General features: G+C 39.2%; 1 protein-coding gene across 1 annotated transcript in view; it reads right to left on the bottom strand.

The window, feature by feature from the left end:
* LOC103517331 (protein Fe65 homolog) overlaps window positions 1–22,123 on the bottom strand; it is a gene marked incomplete at its 5' end in the record, with an annotated part of 46,291 nt that extends 24,168 nt beyond the window's left edge. The window contains 2 exons of the mRNA XM_008482357.2: window positions 15,781–16,031; window positions 22,016–22,123. Of these exons, the coding sequence (XP_008480579.1) occupies window positions 15,781–16,031; window positions 22,016–22,123 (359 nt within the window). The remainder of the gene's footprint in view (window positions 1–15,780; window positions 16,032–22,015) is intronic.
* Window positions 22,124–22,535: the final 412 nt, after the last annotated feature.

The raw sequence follows: 22,535 nt of genomic DNA on the forward strand, positions 1-22,535 counted from the left end.
GCAAATGGCTGAGTGTAAGAACTTTTTACGGAGATTATAGCATTTCCGGCAATCTCGTCACAAAGTATGTATGTATTTTTTATGTATTTTCAAAGTATGTATTTTCAAAGAGATCGCAGACGCAAATACATTTCTAGAAAATCTAGGAAAATTTGAACAGAGGGCAAAAAGATTAATGAAAAAATGGCCTACTTTATGAAATCTAATAATAAAGTAAAAAGAACATAAAGAGGGTGATAGAACAGACTACTTATCAGAAAGAGAAGTCGAGAGGGAAGCGAAAAGAGGAGAGGAAATTATAAAGCTAAGATTCATGACATGACGTACATAAATCCAGGATAAGAAAAGTTAGGGATGGGTAAATATTCTCTGAGTCGATTCAAAGAGTCGAATATTTCAAAAGAATCGTGAATCGCGATTCTTAAATTCAAAGTACGAGTACCTATATCCTATATTAGGTAGTTACTTAGCACCAGAAGACCTCCAATCACTGTTCACAGAATGATCAGCATAATTACGGCTAACTTTTCCTATCCCCTCGTGGGAATGGAACCTTTGATGCTTTCAGACTGACTGGATAAGTAGACCACAAATAGGGGGCACCGGGCCAACATCACTTACCACAGGATTAAATTCAAGTCAAAGCCTCAATTACTTTTTAATCGAATGAAATGCTTCACATATCATACCTTGGTTTCCATTTAATCGACTATCCATATTAGAATATTGGATGTTCTCATATTTTATTAATGCCTAATGGCGGTGGTAAGTTTCGTGGTAAGTACTTTGGAAGTGTGGTTCAAGTTTCGTGGTAAGTACGGTGGAAGTATGACTATTTGCTCCACATTCTTCTAATATGTGGTGTCACCGCTAAATTGGTACATGAGATGTCAATTCAAACCATTCCATCTTGAATAGGTATGTAGGTGAAAACTGTGCGTCTTGACAGTACGGTGGAACTATATGATCTATTTGCTCCACATACACACATTCTTCTAATACGTGGTGTCACCGCTAAATTGGTACATGAGATGTCAATTCAAACCATTCCATCTTGAATAGGTATGTAGGTGAAAACTGTGCGTCTTGAAAGACGCAGTGGGACTGCGGCTAAAAGATCGTTACGCCGCGCCGTAAAAGATGGAAATAATGATGATAGAGTGGAAGATAACGCCGGAGGCCTTCTTTACCTCCTGACTCTTAGAGCTACATATCTAACTTTTTACTCTCATTAGTCATTAGGTACCAAAACCTATGTCTTGAAATTATGAAATAAATGAGGATCAATCTTCATGAGCAGGCGAGGATAACGCCGCGAGCCGGAGGCGTTCTTTAACACCTAGCCCATACGTCAAAGTTCTTTACCTCCTAGCCGATCATGCCCTGGCTGACAGAGGAAACTGTAACTGGAAGACAGGATAGAAGAAAGCCAGCCGTTCCAGGATAACGTTTGTTACAAGTTACAAGGCAGACGCGCTACGAACCAAGCTAACTAGACTGGTCCCTGGCTCTGGAAGGCTGGCTTTCCTCCTATCCTGTCTTCCTTCTTTCTTCGATTTCGGGACGATAAGACCCTAGCAGTTACAGTTCCCTCGTGGAAGATAACGCCGGAGGCTTTCTTTACCTCCTGACTCTTAGAGCTATCTAACTTTTTACTCTCATTAGTCATTAGGTACCAAAACCTATGTCTTGAAATTCTGAAATAAATGAGGATCAATCTTCATGAGCAGGCGAGGATAACGCCGCGAGCCGGAGGCGTTCTTTAACACCTAGCCCATACGTCAAACTTCTTTACCTCCTGACTCTTAGAGCTACATATCTAACTTTTTACTCTCATTAGTCATTAGGTACCAAAACCTATGTCTTGAAATTATGAAATAAATGAGGATAAATCTTCATGAGCAGGCGAGGATAACGCCGCGAGCCGGAGGCGTTCTCTAACACCTAGCCCATACGTCAAAGCTCTTTACCACCTAGCCGATCATGCCCTGGCTGACAGAGGAAACTGTAACTGGAAGACAGGATAGAAGAAAGTCAGCCGTTCCAGGATAACGCTTGTTATTACAAGTTACAAGGCAGACGCGCTACAAACCAAGCTAACTAGACTGGCCCCTGGCTCTTTGTATTAAATTCTAGGAAGAACTGAGGAATACTTTACCAATTTTGTATGTATCTGGAGTTCTGGACCCAGCACCGAATTCTCAGCTCACCTGGTTAATCCCATAGTACAGATTACATCAACTCAGTTCATATCATTACGTCACTCTTCATACAATGGTTAAAAGTTCAGATTATACGAGGTATTGTTCTTCAAGTAGCCGAATTCACATGGCTTATAAGACAGCTTAGCAGGTCTCTAATTTGAGTAATTTGATTACTTGAAGACGGCTTTAGGTAATTTCAAACTACTTAAATGAAGTCTAGATGGAGATTAATGAGGTTTTAGAATTTAGATATCAAATAGCTCATCATGAGCTACCTATTAGATAAAATATTTCATCATGAGGTATTAGAAAGATTATATTACTAATTTCTTAAATCACACAACATATGTAACTAGAGATTTAAAGTGAAATATTTGTAGAAAATATTACAGAATAAAATTAACAAAAATCCTACCAGCAAAGTACAAGAATTCAGAACCAAATTCAACTTCAAAATGAAGTCTAGATGGAGATTAATGAGGTTTTAGAATTTAGATATCAAATACCTCATCATAAGCTACCTATTAGATAAAATATCATCATGAGGTATTAGATGGATTATTACTAATTTCTTAAATCACACAACATATGTAACTAGAGATTTAAAATGAAATATTAGTAGAAAATATTACAGAATAAAATTAACAAAAATCCTACCAGCAAAGTACAAGAATTCAGAACCAAATTCAACTTCAATTTATTTATTTTTGTAGATCATGAAAAAATTAAAATAAAAAATCCTTCCTAACTTAAAACAAACTTGAAACTTAATGAAACGAACTCTAAAACATCAAAATAATCCAAGATACAGAATTTGAAAGGAACTGAGAAATGTTTAAAATAAAATCTAATAAAGCACGCACGCGATTATTTTAGGTAAGTACGACTAGGAAATATGAACTTTAAACCGCTTTAAAGAACCAAAACTTTAAAAGAACGCAACTGAGAATGAAATTAAAAGAATTTAGCCTAAACACTGAGCAACAATCTTCGGAGCCACAGATTCCAGCGATACAAGGAACAATAATGAGTCTTACTCATGCTCTTACTATGTGCGCTTACCGCTCTTGATTCTAGAGCCAGACTGTAGTCAACTTCAACCTTATCATTACTATACAGGGTATGGTATTTACTTTTAAAGTAAAGTACGGTAAGGAAGAACAGGGTCTGATACTTACTTCAAAGAAAAGTACCGTAAGCCCATCTACATACGGATATACTGGAAAGAAACTGATTGGTAATCGTAATCACTTAATCACCGTACTTTTTTACTAATCAGGTAATCAGTTTTTTTTTCTTTTTTTTTCATTAGCTCCGAGTGTAGATGGGTTAAGTCAGCCTGGTTAGCTCAGAGGGTATTGCGTCTGCTTTGTAAGCGCAAGTTTGCTGGTTCAATTGCCGCCAGGGCAGATTTTATCCTAAACAGAAAAGGTTTGCTCTCAGAACGACTGGCTTTCTCCTATCCTGGTATCCTGTCTTCCGTCGCTCGTCGCTTCCGGGACGATAAAATCTAGGCCGTTACAGTTCCGTCTATCAAATCTCTTGAGGGGGGGGGGGGGGAAGCGCTATTTAAACGGGTTTTTAGATTATGATGAAATTTGGTAAACAAAAAAGTTGAATACATATTAGGTAAGGAGAATTTGTTGAACGTAATCCGTCCTTTGTGGACCCCATAAGGTCCTTTTTACTTTTTTGAGCCAGTTGTACAGACTAAAATAATAATAAAATGGCTTGGTTGAGATTTCTATGGTCCCCCAGAAAGGGACAAAGGGGCAGAAGAAAATGTCCCCTGATGGATTTTACAAATTCGCTCTGATGGTTGCAAAGTCCGGAACGTAATCCGTCCTTTGTGGACCCCATACGGTCCTTTTTACTTTTTTGAGCCAGCCAGTTCTACAGACTAAAATAATAATAAAATGGCTTGGTTGAGATTTCCATGGTCCCCCAGAAAGGGACAAAGGGGCAGAAGAAAATGTCCCCTGATGGATTTTACAAATTCGCTCTGATGGTTGCAAAGTCCGGAAGTTGCTGCAACTTCAATGATGATTGATGGTTTGAGAATGATCATTCAGGACGACGATGACGTAGGTACACACGAAGAAAATTCCTACAGTCAAGGTCTCGAACAGATACCTCCGGATTACAAGACCAGAACTATTTCTGATTTCATTAGAGCGATTTCAGAGATAATAATAATAATAGTGCTTATTTATACTGCTCGCATAGGACTGTAAAGTCCCTTTACTCCAGCAGTAGGCTACTACTATTATTGTACGATTTAAGAGATATAGTTTTGATTTACAAACAGATTATGAGTCAACTTTATATGGTAGAAAAAAACACCAACACAAGTAAAACTCATCCTATAAATTATAAATATGTAGTATAAATTCATTATTACACTTGGGCATTTATTATTCATCTTCCACACAAAAAAAAAAATCACATTAATCACCGATCCTTAATGCTATATTTCCTCGTTTCATGATAGCTCAGCTCATTGTTGTACCGCTTATATAGTTTTGATTTACAAACAGATTATGAGTCAACTTTACATAGAAAAAAAAACACAACAACGACAACAAGTAAAACTCATCCTATAAAATCTATAAATAGTACAAATTCATTATTACACTTGGACATTTATTATTCACCTTCCACGAAAAAAATCACTTTAATCACCGATCCTTAATGCTAATATATTTCCTCGCTTCATGATACCTCAGCTCATTGTTGTACCGCTAAATCTAAATCTAAACCGATCTCAACACTCGCGTTAATATACCAACTTTCAGATAATCATCCTCTTTTTCTTCTCCTTTTCCCGTGTACAGACTACAGACGGGGTAGGCGTTTTTCGTCAGCCTCTCAATCAGCCCTAACTAGGGTGATTGCTTTGGGCTGACATTTGGTTTTGGCTACAAATTTTTTACTCCTGAAATAGCACAGTTACCTACCTCTCAAGTCGAATTTTTAAATTTTATGACAGTAATACTATAATAGACTTGCTTCAGAAGAATAGTATAGGTCAACAACATGGATATTGTGTATGAACTTGAAGTCATCTCACCTAGGCAAGGAGGATGTTTTGTATGTGTTTAGAAAATTCGTAGGTGCGTGAAGTTAGCACCACAACTTTTGCTGCGAATTTGTACCAAAGCCCATCATTTAGTACCCATTTTGTTCCAGCAAACCCACTGTTTAAAGTCCAGAGGCCAGACTAAGCTGGTCTACTCCCTGTTTAACGCCAGGCAACTTTACTTTCAGACAATGCCAGAGGTAGTGCAGAGATGATAACTTTAATGCCAGAGGATAAAGAATAACTTACTTTTAACTTACTCTCTGAGCTCCCTTGCAGAAGCACGCATCACCAAACAACAGTCACGTACGTAACGCGCGATCTTTAAAACTTGTATCACGTAGCAAGGTAGATAAGTTATCTCGATTCTACTTTATCAATTACCAAACTAAAACTTTTTTATCGTAAGTACTAACAAAAGAACACCAGTAACTTGTACTCTTCACATTTGGGGGAGGTTTTTTTTTCATTGTTTATTTAGACAGGCAGACATGTTTCGCCATTGCTAGCATCGTCAGTGTAAAAATTGCACATAACAAAGGAAAAAGGCTTTAAAAGAGAAAAGAAAAACCAAGATTCTTTTCAAGATGAATCTTCACAAAGTCACGTCAGAATCTATCAGTATGTAAGTACTAACTTGAACTTAACAAGTCCAGCAGCCAGACTAAGCTGGTCTACTCCCTGTTTAACGCCAGACAACTTTACTTTCAGACAATGCCAGAGGTAGTGCAGAGATGATAACTCTAATGCCAGAGGATAAAGAATAACTTACTTTTAACTTACTCTCTGAGCTCCCTTGCAGAAGTGCTGTCTGGCACGCACCAAACAACAGTCACGTACGTAACGCGCGATCTTTAAAAACTTGTGAACTTAACTGCATACTTGGGAATTTTTTCGCGAAGACATTACAGAAGTACAATGAAAAGGTCCCTCAGATGTTGTTAAAAGTTTCAATTCCGCTCCAAACCAAGTCTGTTTCACATAAATTCTCCATCGATTTTCTTTCTTTATTTCCCTCCCTCAGATGTTGTTAAAAGTTTCAATTCCGCTCCAAACCAAGTCTGTTTCACATAAATTCTCCATCGATTTTCTTTCTTTATTTCCGAAGGTAGATAAGTTATCAGTTGGAAGAAATAAATAGACGATTTGTACAAGAGAGAAAAAGTCAGACTGAAAGTATATTGTGGAATGATGGTTTCTGCCTAGTGACAGATCCACGATACACTTGTTCACCGCCTTGCTACTCCGCTCGGGGGTTAGATCGTGCTCAGATATTTCTACCCAGCCCAGGGATCGAACCGCGAACCGGATCAGTTTGTCCTTTGTATCTGACTCGGCGCGAGCTGGGTAACTTCGCCTCCTGAATGAAAGAGAGAGAATGGGATATACATATTATTGTCTGGGCTCTAATTAAGACTGCCAACCAAGATCATTGAAGGAAAGATTGATGGAGTTCGAGCAAGAGGAAGACAAAGAAGAACGTGGATTATTATCTGGGCTCTAATTAAGACTGCCAACCAAGATCATTGAAGGAAAGATTGATGGAGTTCGAGCAAGAGGAAGACAAAGAATCTTTGTTCTCGTCTTTTACCATTCTATATGTCTCCTACCTCACATTTTACACCTCTCACCTGTCTTCTACCTCATATTTCTATCTCTCACTTCGTCTCCTACCTCACATTTCCTACCTCCCACTTCGTCTCCTACCTCATATTTCTATCTCTCACTTCGTCTCCTACCTCCATATTCCACTTGAAGAGGATGGCAGAGAATCGAGAGGAGTGGAAACGCAAAGTAGAAGAAATAGAGCAACCTTCTGAATAGAAGACGGTACAAATGAATGAATCTTTGATATTAGTATTCTTGGTTAAGAAATAGAACAGTAATAATTAGAATAGGTACTAATTTACAGCAACCTTCTGAATAGAAGACGGTACAAATGAATGAATCTTTGATATTAGTATTCTTGGTTAAGAAATAGAACAGTGATAATTAGAATAGGTACTAATTTAGGACTCTATTAGATCACAATATCTCATACTCACTTGAATGCCAAATCTTCTTTACGCTTGCCATCCAAATCCTCTAGGGCAGAGCTAGTGTTACTACGGGTCACCATACTAAGTACACTATTGGAACTCGAGCCGTTCTGTTGAAAATTATTCAGCACCTAATGACATAAAATCAAAATGTTCCGATCAGAAACGGGGGTAAAGGCACTTTTCAGTCGTTGATTACAACAGTTCCCAATATATCACTGAGCAACACTATTTAAGTACTTGGTTATGATTAGTGCCTCAACGGGTTGTCGTTTGGGACAACACGTTTTAGGACCTGGTGAGAAAAATTGAACGAGACACTTTTGGAGTGTAGGAAAAGTCTTCAGACTAACCCCATTAGGGTATTAATAACCAGGTAGATAATACGCGATGAAATAATTGGAATTAAATTATTCATGGTATGAGAATCAGAACACACACACGAGGAATAAAACTTGTGGCATTACATGTGCTTTTGGTAACATCAAATCAGAAGGCACTTACAGTTTCAGCATCTTTGACCAGTGGGGTCTTGGGTTCATTCTTGCCGTAGGTGAATTCCGGGGGATCTCGCTGTATGGTGCCACTCTTTATATGCCAATAGTACGGGCCGTCATTATCTGAAAGCGTAAAAACGACCAATGAAGTTCTTTTGTTCATAATTTTTGGTCGGTGGTGGGCAGCAACCCGGACCCTTTGCATGGCAAACAGTTATAATTGACCCGAGGGGTCATTCTTGCCTCAAATAATTATTGGAGACACACTTAGTTCGTCAGACACGGGGGTAAAGGCACTTTTCAGTCGTTGATTACAACACTTCCCAACATATCACTGAGCAACACTATTTAAGTACTTGGTTATGATTAGTGCCTGAACGGGTTGTCGTTTGGGACAACACGTTTTAGGACCTGGTGAGAAAAATTGAGCGAGACACTTTTGGAGTGTAGGAAAAGTCTTCTGACTAACCCCATTAGGGTATTAATATACCAGGTAGATAATACGCGATGAAATAATTGGAATTAAATTCCAATACTTTCTTCATGATATGAGAATCAGAACACACACGAGGAATAAAACTTGTGGCATTACATGTGCTTTTAGTAACATCAAATCAGAAGGCACTTACAGTTTCAGCATCTTTGACCAGTGGTGTCTTGGGTTCATTCTTGCCGTAGGTGAATTCCGGGGGATCTCGCTGTATGGTGCCACTCTTTATATGCCAATAGTACGGACCGTCATTATCTGAAAGCGTAAAAACGACCAATGAAGTTCTTTTGTTCATAATTTTTGGTCGGTGGTGGGCATCAACCCGGACCCTTTGCATGGCAAACAGTTATAATTGACCCGAGGGGTCATTCTTGCCTCAAATAATTATTGGAGACACACTTAGTTCAGTGGTGACGCATTTTTTTGCAATGCAAAAAGTCCGGGTTCCCAGTTTCGATTGCAAATATTTCAACGGGTTAATTTCTGATTTTCTCGTTGCCCAAGCACCTACATGTGTATATGGGAAGTATTGTGTCTCTTCTCGCTCATCTGATGAGACACAACAGATGTTTCTTTGCGTGGATGCTCCAAATTTTCGGAGCCTAGCCTACTGACAGAAATGGAGAAAAATTGACCTCAAGGTGGAGGTCCGGGCCCCTACGCCACTGTCCTCTTACCTTCATGTCTCTCCCAGCCAGGGGGCAGCTGTTCTTCCGCCTCCACTGACGACAGAGTAGAGGATAGGGAGGGGGATAAATCCGCTAGGAGGGGCGGCAGAGGGGAGGCGCCCCGTAGTTTGACCGGCACTGCGTACAGATCATTGTTGAGGTCCCCGGGGACGTGCGGTATGGACGCACCTTGGGCTGGTGTGCACGAGGCTTTCTCGCTCAGGGAGAGAGTGCGCGGGGGAGTGGGCTTCTCGTAGTATCTGAGATAAAAGAGTAGAATAGATATCTATGCATAGAGACCAGAGTAGAGTGGTCCAGGTGTCCGCTTGAGAGATTTTACATAATATTCTCGAGAGTTATGATAATCTGGATCGAGTCTTACACTCGTATTTATGAACAAGAATGATCGTTCTTAGATCAGTCTCAAGTCAAAATTGACCAATCAAATGCCCCGTGTTTCTCGTGGTTCTCTCCGTGGTCCTCGTACTTCGTTTTACACTAGAGGCTGGCACGACGGTGGTCCCGAATTTGATTCCCGATTCCCGGGTCCTTAGTACTGAGGCTGTTATTTCAGAAAATCCAATGCATAATATGAAGGTATATGTATAATTAGAGTGCTTATTTAACTCCGTGTTTATTAGTTTTAATTCAGTACGTAGGTATACTTCGTTTTACACTAGGCTGGCACGACGGTGGTCCCGAATTCGATTCCCGGGTCCTTAGTACTGAGGCTGTTATTTCAGAAAATCCAATGCATAATATGAAGGTATATGTATAATTAGAGTGCTTATTTGATAATAATGGAAATGTCATGGACGTCAGTCTTGCAGTCTCGTAGTCTTGCTGCTATCAAACATCCTGAACCTTTTATTGGTGATTCTAAAATGCTTGGGAGATTATTAAAAAAAAAAATAATAAATAAAAAAAAAATATGCCTGCGGCGCATTCTTTGGCCACTAAGACTAAGACCAGGGATTATTATTTTACCAAGATCTTCAAGAAAGAAAATTCGACTGAATGTCTGACTGCTTAGCCATAAGAGTATAAGAGTACGTATAAACCCTGATGTAAGTCCCAGTATGTGTGTCTGAGGTTCACATACATTAATATGAATGTGGATGTGGTTAGGTTTTAGGTTAATTCAATTAACGTTTGCACCAGTTCTCAAATTAAAACATGAAGCATCGTGGCTCTTTGTATGGCAAGATTGGCAAGCATTAAGGGGGGAAATACTCGTATATAGGTACTGATAAATGAAGTTTAGCAACGTTGCGCTTCGTTGGTAGATATCCGGACTGGGGACCATCTGAGACATTACGTACTGCCGGCCGTAGATGAGGTTGAGCTTTAGAAGGGCCGGCCAATGAAGTTTAAACCCCCTTTATCTTATCGTCCCGAAATCGAAGAGAGAAGGAAGACAGGATAATAGCCATAAGAGTACGTATAAACCCTGTAAGTCTCACAGTATGTGTGTCTGAGGTTCACATACATTAGTATATGAATGTGGATGTGGTTAGGTTTTAGGTTAATTCAATTTAACGTTTACACCAGTTCTCAAATTAAAACATGAAGCATCGTGGCTCCTTGTATGGCAAGATTGGCAAGCATTAAGGGGGGAAATATTCGTATATACTGATAAATGAAGTGTAGCAACGTTGCGCTTCGTTGGTAGATATCCGGACTGGGGACCATCTGAGACATTATGTACTGCCGGCCGTAGATGAGTACGAGTAGATAGAATTTTGAGGATTGATCCTTATTCAAGGTTGAGCTTTAGAAGGGCCGGCCAATGAAGTTTAAACCCCCTTTATCTTATCGTCCCGAAATCGAAGAGAGAAGGAAGACAGGATAGGAGAAAGCCAGCCGTTCCGAGAACGAACATTATCCCAGCAGGATAAAATCCGCCCCGGGCGGGAATCGAACCCGCGGCCTAGCGCTTACAAGGCAGACGCACTACCAACTAAGCTAACTAGGCTGGCTAATTTCCATCTCTGAAGTATAAGTAACACTTCCAAATTCTTGGCCAGCACCTGAGAGCTATAATGTCTAACTGATGAGTTCTAACAAGAACGAAACGCGTCTTAGGCTGCTCTCAGGTGTTGGCTAAAATCTTATAGATATAGTAGGTAGGAGGTACTTATTGTGTGCCCATAGGGGCATAGGCCATAGGTATCTCTCACATATGAGTAGGTACTTCAATTGAGAATATTGTAGGAGTAACCCAGCTTGACCTTAACATTGATTGACATAGAGTATGACTGGAACTTTATATTACCTTTACGGGTAGTACCGTAGTATCTATTCATAAAAAGCAAAAAAAAAAAGAGAAAAAAAGCGCTATTTAAACGGGTTTTTAGATTATGATGAAATTTGGTAAACAAAAAAGTTGAATACATATTAGGTAAGGACAATTTGTTGAATGTAATCCGTCCTTTGTGGACCCCATACGGTCCTTTTTACTTTTTTTGAGCCAGTTGCCAGTTGTACAGACTAAAATAATAATAAAATGGCTTGGTTGAAATTTCTGTGGTCCCCCAGAAAGGGACAAAGGGGCAGAAGAAAATGTCCCCCGATGGATTTTACAAATTCGGTCTGATGGTTGCAAAGTCCGGAAGTTGCTGCAACTTCAATGATGATTGATGGTTTGAGAATGATCATTCAGGATGACGATGACGTAGGCGCCGAGTAGAATAGAACAGATTAAATTGGACAGACGAGACGGACTGTGTCCGAAAAGAGGCAACCTCCGTGGCCGACTGGGTATCACAAGCTACTTTAATCGAGTAGCGACCAGTGGCGCCATTACCACTGTAAAAAGATTAAATATAGATTCAATAAATTTTATAAATATGGAAATTGATTGCAAAGGAGGCACTTGGTAATGCTGTGATATCCACAAAAGTTGTGAAAAGGTTCTGCTTTAGCACAAAGAATTTGTGATATGACTGATGGAGTGTTTGATTCTCGAAACTACTAACTTTCTTCCGTAGCAAACCTCAGGGCAAACAGCAAGTAAGCCACGATCTACGACATTGACAGTACACAAATAATTACAAAGCAAAGTGCAAAATTATTGCCTGAGGCAATACCAACCTTTACGCAAGTCGGATATGTCGATATGACCCTCGCGCAACCTTTGCGCAAGTATGATAAAATGACTGATTTACGCAAGTAGTATACAGGCTTCTAGATAGAATTTACTCTGGATTGATTGATGTGATTATTTACGCAAGTGACTTCTGAGCTTAGAAAGCTTGGTCTCACAATTTCACCTCTAACCCCTGATCTGTACGGAGTAAAATTCCTCTGGATACGATTTATTGAGATCTTCGGTGCAGGCAAGATTGTCATTAGAAAGCTTGGCCAGGTGAATACCAGATAGAAAGCTTGGAGTAGACCTCAGTAGTGGATACCTCACATAAATCAAGTATACTTTTTTTTATTGTACCTTGAAACCGCTTTCGCATTAGGTACTTCAAGGCCAAGGCAAAATCAAGTACCTACCTACAATCTACCTGCTTAACTTAAAAAGTGGTATGACACTTGAAATACTAGATAAACAAGATCGTTGCAATTTAAAACAGATTAAATTGGACAGACGAGACGGACTGTGTCCGAAAAGAGGCAACCTCCGTGGCCGACTGGGTATCACACTTATAGCTACTTTAATGGAGTAGAGACCAGTGGCGCCATTATCACTGTAAAAAGATTAAATATGGATTTAATAAATTTTATAAATATGGAAATTGATTGCAAAGGAGGCACTTGGTAATGCTGTGATAACCACAAAAGTTGTGAAAAGGTTCTGCTTTAGCACAAAGAATTCGTGATATGATTAATGGAGTGTTTGATTCTCGAAACTACTTTCTTCCGTAGCAAACCTCAGGGCAAACAGCAAGTAAGCCACGATCTACGACATTGACAGTACACAAATAATTACAAAGCAAAGTGCAAAATTATTGCCTGGGGCAATACCAACCTTTACGCAAGTCGGATATGTCGATATGACCCTCGCGCAACCTTTGCGCAAGTAGGATAAAATGACTGATTTACGCAAGTAGTATACAGGCTTCTAGATAGAATTTACTCTGGATTGATTGATGTGATTATTTACGCAAGTGACTTCTGAGCTTAGAAAGCTTGGTCTCACAATTTCACCTCTAACCCCTGATCTGTACGGAGTAAAATTCCTCTGGATACGATTTATTGAGATCTTCGGTGCAGGCAAGATTGTCATTAGAAAGCTTGGCCAGCTGAATACCAGATAGAAAGCTTGGAGTAGACCTCAGCAGTGAATACCTCACATAAATCAAGTACTTTTTTTTTATTGTACCTTGAAACCGCTTTCGCATTAGGTACTTCAAGGCCAAGGCAACAAGTACCTACCTACAATCTACCTGCTTAACTTAAAAAGTTGTATGACACTTGAAATACTAGATAAACAAGATCGTTGCAATTTGCAATAGACAAATAAGATAAACAAGATCGTTGCAATGGACAAATAGAGTTAGTACACTTTTTTTTAAGTTTACAATCAAAAGATTGACACACTGATAGACAACCGCTAGAGCACGTTGAATGCATACCCCCAGTTCCTGACTTCTGACGGATCACTAAAGTTAAGCTCTGTACGGGTGGTAACTGGATGGGTGAATAATGAATATGGGTGATTGTCTAAGAAGTTTGGTAGAAGGAACTGTAACTGCTAAAGGTCTTATCGTAACGAAATCGAAGAGAGAAGGGAGACAGGATAGGAGAAAGCCAGCCGTTCCGAGAACGAATATTATCCGTTCAGGATAAAATCCGTCCCGGGCGGGAATGGAGCCCGCGGCCTAGCCCTTACAAGGCAGACGCGCTACCAACCGACCTAACACTTCTTTTATGTTTACAATCAAAAGATTGACACACTGATAGACAACCGCTAGAGCACGTTGAATGCACCAGTTCCTGACTTCTGACGGATCACTGAAGTTAAGCCCTGTACGGGTGGTAACTGGATGGTGGATGGGTGAATAATGAATATGGGTGATTGTCTGAGAAGTTTGATAGAGGGAACTGTAACTGCTAAAGGTCTTATCGTAACGAAATCGAAGAGAGAAGGGAGACAGGATAGGAGAAAGCCAGCCGTTCCGAGAACGAACATTATCTGTTCAGGATAAAATCCGGGCGGGAATGGAGCCCGCGGCCTAGCCCTTACAAGGCAGACGCGCTACCAACCGACCTAATTAGGCTGGCTAGCGTCTAAAAGATTAATTTATTTATTTACTTTTAGATAAGTAATTTTTAGACTTTTTAGGATCTTGGGTTCGTTTTCGGTCCGCACTTTCAGTCCTTTAGGATCCGGGCTTAATAAAATATAGAAATCTACACATTTATACAACGGGTTCGTTCCTAGTTTGCTACTTGTCTTTTTGAATCCGGGGTTATAACTACAAATTTATTCCACGGGTATGTTAACTTTTCAAAGGGGATAATCTGGACTATTCCTAGAGATTACTCATTGTGAACTCAAAGTGTCAGCGTCTGCGTGTCACAAGGATAATAATGGAAATGTCATGGACGTCAGTCTTGCAGTCTCGTAGTCTTGCTGCTATCAAACATCCTGAACTTTATACTAGAAGATATTCTTACTATCCTCAACTTTATACTAGAAAATGTTTTCTAAACAGAATACTCAGAAGTTTGATAGAGGGAACTGTAACTGCTAAGGTCTTATCGTAACGAAATCGAAGAGAGAAAGGGAGACAGGATAGGAGAAAGCCAGCCGTTCCGAGAACGAACATTATCTGTTCAGGATAAAATCCGGGCGGGAATGGAGCCCGCGGCCTAGCCCTTACAAGGCAGACGCGCTACCAACCGACCTAATTAGGCTGGCTAGCGTCTAAAAGATCGCGTGCTGCTGGCTATTACACATAAGTAGGTACGAGTACCTATATCCTATATTAGGTAGTTACTTAGCACCAGAAGACCTCCAATCACTGTTCACAGAATGATCAGCATAATTACGGCTAACTTTTCCTATCCCCTCGTGGGAATGGAACCTTTGATGCTTCCAGACTGACTGGATAAGTAGACCACAAATAGGGGGCACCGGGGCAACATTACTCACCACAGGATTAAATTTTAATCGAATGAAATGCTTCACATATCATACCTTGGTTTCCATTTAATAGACTATCCATATTAGAATATTGAATATTGGATGTTCTCATATTTTATTAATGCCTAATGGCGGTGGTAAGTTTCGTGGTAAGTACTTTGGAAGTGTGGTTCAAGTTTCGAAGTCAAAGCCTCAATCGCTTTTTAATCGAATAAAATGCTTCATATCATATCTTGGTTTCCACATTTAATCGATTATCCATATTAGAGTAGGTATTGGATATTGGATGTTCTCATATTTTATTAATGCCTAATGGCGGTGGTAAGTTTCGTGGTAAGTGCGGTGGAAGTGTGAACAAATTGCTCCACATACACACATTCTTCTAATATATGTGGTGTCACCAATTCAAACCATTCCATCTTGAATAGGTATGTATGTATGTAGGTGAAAACTGTGCGTCTTGAAAGACGCAGTGGGACTGCGGCTAAAAGATCGTTACGCCGCGCCGTAAAAGATGGAAATAATCAGACGTGTTAGGAATTCGAATTCTTCAAGCACGTTGCCAAGCGAAGTGTAAGTACCATCATATGATTTTTTCTCATAATAAAATCGTAGGCAAACCCTTAGATTACACACTCCTATACTATAGGCTGGACATGCTATGACACAGGCCCATGAAGTCTAATATACTCGCGGCACTTACATCTCCCCAGCGACCCACATTATCCATGAGATCATTTCTGCCTAGCGACAGATCCACGATACACTTGTTCACCGCCTTGCTACTCCGCTCTGGTGTTAGATCGTGCTCAGATATTTCTACCCAGCCCAGGGATCGAACCGCGAACCGGATCAGTTTGTCCTTTGTATCTGACTCGGCGCGAGCTGGGTAACTTCGCCTCCTGAATGAAAGAGAGAGAATGGGATATATTATTATCTGGGCTCTAATTAAGACTGCCAACCAAGATCATTGAAGGAAAGATTAATGGAGTTCGAGCAAGAGGAAGACAAAGAAGAACGTGGATGGATGACGTGAAGGAATGGACAGGATTGGTGACATATGAAGAAGTGAAAACTCGTCTGATGCTCTATACTCAAACCGTTCGTCTCTTATGTCATTCTGATGCTCTATACTCGAGCCGTTCGTCTCTCTGATGCGCTATACTCAAACCGTTCGTCTCTCTGATGCTCTATACTCAAACCGTTCGTCTCTTAGGTCATACATCAATTCTCTTATCTACGTCTCTTATCTAGTGTTTCCGTTCATTATCCGGGCTGAAATTTTCTGTACCCGAAATTCCACGATGAAATACGAGTACCTATATTAGGTAGATACTTAGTACCAGAAGACCTCCAATCACTGTTCACAGAATGATCAGCATAATTACGGCTAACTTTTCCTATCCCCTCGTGGGAATGGAACCTTTGACGTGTGATAAAATGAAATGTAACAAATGCAATTATGTAGTAAATTGAACAGGTTGTTATTATTGGAGTAATGACCAATTTTTACGAGGCAAAAATATTGACGAATGTTGTTTTTAAGTTCATTGGCCTGTTTACCAATACCAGGTGCAATAAGTGGCTGAGTGTAAGAACTTTTTACGGAGATTATAGCATTTCCAGCAATCTCGTCACAGAGTATGTATTTTCAAAGAGACACTGAGATCGCAAACGCAAATACATTTCTAGAAAATCGAGGAAAATTTGAACAGAGGACAAAAAGATTAATGAAAAAATGGCCTCCTTTATGAAATCTAATAATAAAATAAAAAGTAAAAAGAACATAAAGAGGGTGATAGAACAGACTACTTATCAGAAAGAGAAGTCGAAAGGGAAGCGAAAAGAGGAGAGGAAATTCATCCTGAACTTTATACTAGAAGATATTCTTACTATCCTCAACTTTATACTAGAAAATGTTTTCTAAACAGAATATTATGCCAAGTAGCATCGCAACATTCGCAACAATAGAAGAATGAATTAGAATACGTCAGTCAAGTCGTCACTTGACGTACGAGTATACCATCCTGAACTTTATACTAGAAAATGTTTTCTAAACGGTGTATGTCAAGTAGCGTCATACGAGTAACAATAGAATGCTTTGTCTTCACTTGACTAGGGCATACTAATACTATCTCATCCGTGGCACAAGCCCCGGCTTTTACGGATGGTTATACCATTTATTTAATATTTATTTATATCGAGAGATTTGTGTCGAACCAGTCTATCCTGAACTTTATACTAGAAGATATTCTTACTATCCTCAACTTTATACTAGAAAATGTTTTCTAAACAGAATACTATGCCAAGTAGCGTCGCAACATTCGCAACAATAGAAGAATGAATTAGAATACGTCAAGTCGTCACTTGACGTACGAGTATACCATCCTGAACTTTATACTAGAAAATGTTTTCTAAACAGGGTACTCTGTCAAGTAGCGTCATAACAATAGAATGACTTGCATACTTTGTCTTCACTTGACTAGGGCATACTAATACTATCCCATCCGTGGCACAAGAATACTATGCCAAGTAGCATCGCAACATTCGCAACAATAGAAGAATGAATTGGAATACGTCAGTCAAGTCGTCACTTGACGTACGAGTATACCATCCTCAACTTTATACTAGAAAATGTTTTCTAAACGGGGTACTATGTCAAGTAGCGTCATAACAATAGAATGACTTGCATACTTTGTCTTCACTTGACTAGGGCATACTAATACTATCCCATCCGTGGCACAAGCCCCGGCTTTTACGGATGGTTATACCATTTATTTAATATTTATTTATATCGAGAGATTTGTGTCGAACCAGTCCTCGCCAAAAGTATAGCAGTCCGGATTTCAACATCTTCGGGTCTGGTTGAGACGGCTTACACTAATATCCCCCCCACTTTTAGCTTCTGTGTCCTAGTGCCCTTTGTGTCTCCCCCCCCTCTTCCCCTCATTTAGTCAGTAACTAGAAAGGTCGCTGGAATTAGACAACGCAAACAAGGTACTAAGAAGAGGGCGAAGGGAACACACTGAACACAGGGTAAGAGGGAATATGAATAGTTTAGAAAAGGAGAAAACATAATGGGAAGGGGAGTAAATGAAATAGAGGATAAGAGAGGGGTAAAGGACGAAAAAATGAATATATCCCTAGAGAAATTGTCAAAAACATTTCTTTCCTTCCTATAGGATAAGGAAAGTAAAAGGATTAAAAGGAATGACTTCCTAGACTTCGTACACAATTAGATTAAGTAAGTTGAGATAAGTAGAAAGCCAAAAGGCCAGCCTAGTTAGCTTGGTTGGTGGCGCGTCTGCCTTGTAAACGCAAGGCCGCGGGTTCGATTCCCGCCCGGGGCGGATTTTATCCTGATGGGATAATGTTCGTTCTCGGAAGGCTAAACACACATCATTCTACACGAGAAAAAAATTCCCATAAACTTTATCAGTTCTCCGAAAGTTTTTGCTTTAATTTACATTTTTCGTGTGCCTACTACCCAGTCCAGGTAATGGGGGGCCAAAGGCCGATGAAATTTTCATTTTCTTCCTATTACGGAATTATTTGTCTTTGAACCTTTTTCAAAATAGCGTCGTTTTTACGTCTCCGAAAGTTTTTGCTTTAATTTACATTTTTCGTGTATCTACTACCTACTACCCAGTCCCGGAAATGGGGGGCCAAAGGCCGATGAAATTTTCATTTTCTTCCCATTACGGAATTATTTGTCTTTGAACCTTTTTCAAAATAGCGCCGTTTTTACACCCCCTGTTACTGTACGTCATTCCTATTTATCTTATGTCTACCTGATAAGATAGTCTCCATTGTATATGACTAATCTCAATAACTCATTATTCGATTAGAATTATTGATATTTTCAAGACAGTACCTACCTATACTCTGGCAAATGATTACGAATTTACAATGAATAAGGAAGGAATTTTGCAAGTTGTGAGTCATTTCTGGATGAAAAATTCCTCGTTTTTACACCCCCTGTTACTGTACGTCATTCCTATTTATCTTATGTCTACCTGATAAGATAGTCTCCATTGTACATATGACTAATCTCAATAACTCATTATTCGATTAGAATTATTGATATTTTCAAGACAGTACCTATACTCTGGCAAATGATTACGAATTTACAATGAATAAGGAAGGAATTTTGCAAGTTGTGAGTCATTTCTGGATGAAAAATTCCTAGTAAGGACGTCAATATTGTAAAATCAAGTTTTATATGTTTGTACATTTTCCGTCTCATCCCCCTCAAATTTTCTCAGGATCTCATCCCCAACTTAATTTTCTAAATTGATCTTTACATTGTACTTAGTATTAAACTGAGGATGTTTAAAGCTAATTAAGCTTGTTGTGTTGCAGGTTGCAGTGCAAGTGCTGAAATGTGCTGGGCGTGTCCCGTGCCAAAAGGGAATGAGGTTAGGAGAGATGATTTCTTAGGAACGGAGCGGCGCGGTGTAAATACCCCAACAGTCTAAACAAGATCTCGAGTATTTCAGTACACGAAGTAAAGCAAATAATACCAGAAGAAAGGAAAGACGGCGGGAGAGAAAAAAGAGAGGATGGGAGAGAGAAGGTAAAGAAAGAGAAAAAAATAAAAACAAAATGAGAATGAGAGAGTAATAAAACAAGCTGGGTCCGTCCCTCCGGGAATTTTTTAGCCCGTAGTTTATTCGATCGTGGTAAAAGAATACTTATGTACCTACCTAATTTGTTTAATATTCAGTTTATTATCATTCTTGATTTGATTTTTTTTTTTTTGGTTTTACTTTCATGTAATGATTTAAAATCAAGACTAGAGCCCGTTCTCCCTTTATTTCCAATATAATGTTTAAGTCACCCATCCATTTAAAGAGAAAAAAAGAGAGGATGGGAGAGAGAAGGTAAAGAAAGAGAAAAAAAATAAAAACAAAATGAGAATGAGAAAGTAATAAAAAAAATAGAGGAACGGTGAAAGAAGGTAAAGTAAGGGAAAAAACAAAAACAAAATGAGACAGACAAACATTGTACCTACTACAATGCTTGTACAAGAGTTTAACCTATTTTTGCAAATGTCGACAGATGTTTTCTCCTAACCTGACACCCAACACAGACATCTGACAGCAAACTTTTATTAACAAAGTTTGGGAGCAATTTAAAAATAATAATGATTAAAAAAAAGTACTTTTTTAATGGGTTTAACTTTAAAGTCACTCTAAAACTGCTAAGGTTTTGTTATTTATTAATAAGAGGTTTTCTTGACTGGCATAAAATAAGTTTAAAATCGGATTGTGATCCGGGCTATAAGACGAACGAAAAACTCTAACTTTACGTTTACATTATGAACAATAGGTACGAGTACACAGCGAGAAATGTTACAGTTAGATTGGTGGCGCGTCAATATCAAGGTCTTCTCGAGAGCTAGACCACATTAGATTACTCCCGATGACCTATGGACTTCGGTGGCCTTGGATATTAAGTTGTGCTTAATTAAGTTCGGACTATAATTTTAGACGGGGGCGAGCGAGCGTTGTAACCCATAACACCTCAAACAATAAAATTCTGATAACCAACGTCAGTGGTTAACGCGTTGGACTTAGGATCTGGAGGTTGGTGGTTCGAGTCTGAGTGGCTTTTCTTGAACCCACTTAGGCTGGGTGAAGTTAATGTCAAAAGGGTAGCTCGTCACCGAAAGAGGGTAGGTACAGTGACATTAAACTTCTAAAAAAAAAAAAAAAAAAAAAAAAAAAAAACGAGAAAAAAATAGTATAGGTCAACAACATGGATATTGTGTATGTACTTGAAGTCATCTTACCTAGACAAGGAGGATGTTTTGTATGTGTTTAGAAAATTCGTACTTTCAATTCTTTTCTTTTTCGATTTTCATATCAACCAAAGTGCGCTTAAACATGGAAACTGGGGCCAATGAAAGGATTGGGGCCACTGGGGACCAAAAATTTCGTACTTTTTCGATTTTCATATCAACCAAAGTGCGCTTAAACATGGAAACTGGGGCCAATGAAAGGATTGGGGCCACTGGGGACCAAAAATTCAGAATGTTATAGGTACTCATGGTCAGTAACCTTTTCAAGACACAGGGTCAAAATGCATTTCAATCGAGGTTTGTGAAAACATATATTTGATTTGACCAATCCGGGGATTACCTCCTTTTTCGCTACTTGTAATTTTAGTTAAGCACATTGCATACTTGAAATTATTACCGGGCGTTCATAAAAATATATCGTTTGTGGGTTCGATCACTTCACTTTACAGTTAATGGCAGTGTTTTAAAGGAATTTTAATTGTGTTAAGCATATTTAAATGCTTGTCACAAACATCGTTCCCCGATTATTTCACCTAGATAAATTTCATGTCTTTTTCGCTACAACTGGGTTTAGTTAAGCACATTGCATACTTGAAATTATTACCGGGCGTTCATAAAAATATATCGTTTGTGGGTTCGATCACTTCACTTTACAGTTTATGGGAGTGAAGGAAACTACAAACTACAATCATGCAAACTACCCATTAGGAAAGTGTTGCTTTGGATTCGATTTCATATATAGCACGAAATTAATGAGCACCTTACGCCTGTTACTCCTGAATTTCGAGATCAAACGCTCCATATGGAATGGAAGATCGAAATCTTAGATTAATTATATAGGTTGAAAATTTAATATAGATATGGGTGAAAATGTCAAAATATAGGTATGAATTCATTACTCACCGTTTTAAGCGATTGTCAACAACCGGTTCGAACGCCCCCGAATATCCGATGCTATTGTACCGAGCCGCTGTCTTATTCGTATGATGAATACATTTCTGCGGTTTTTTTTAACAACCTATTGAACAATAGGTTCACAGATAATCAAGAAACGATAAAAAAAATCAACGCCATGGTTTTGTCATTCGCCAGGGGCAATGTCACAACGAAATTATTGATTCCCATTGTTCCCGGCAAAGTATCGACAGAGGATCCTCATCGTCCATGTTGGAATTGAGGGCGTCATCCAGGCGGGCAGGGTCCAGGTGATAGTTCGGATTCTCGAAACTCATCAGACCATTCTCTGGAAACGCAAAGAAGAATCGGTCTTAAATAATACTAGCTGAATTCCGTCGCTTCGCTCCGGAATCCCGCTAGTTCATCCCGAGAAAGTATCGAGAATCCACTGACAACAATCAAAAATTTAAGCTCTCTTGCCCGATTCATAAATTTATTTTGATTTCTCCCACTAGCACTACTGTCTTACAATACCGTAGGACAATTCTTCATTACCCTAATAATAATAATAATTGGAAAATGGAAATTAATAATATAATAGTGTTTCTTCATACTGCCAGAATAGGACTAAAAGAGTCCCTTCTCCATCGTATAACATAGCATCAGGTACGTCTCTGGGTATCTCAAGAATTTGTTTAGCTGCTGAACGGACGAGTTTATCAACATCTTCAATAAAAGGGACACTCCATCTATCTATA

This window comes from Diaphorina citri, unplaced genomic scaffold, assembly GCF_000475195.1.
Source record: "Diaphorina citri unplaced genomic scaffold, Diaci psyllid genome assembly version 1.1 scaffold1812, whole genome shotgun sequence".
Lineage (NCBI taxonomy): Eukaryota > Metazoa > Arthropoda > Insecta > Hemiptera > Psyllidae > Diaphorina > Diaphorina citri.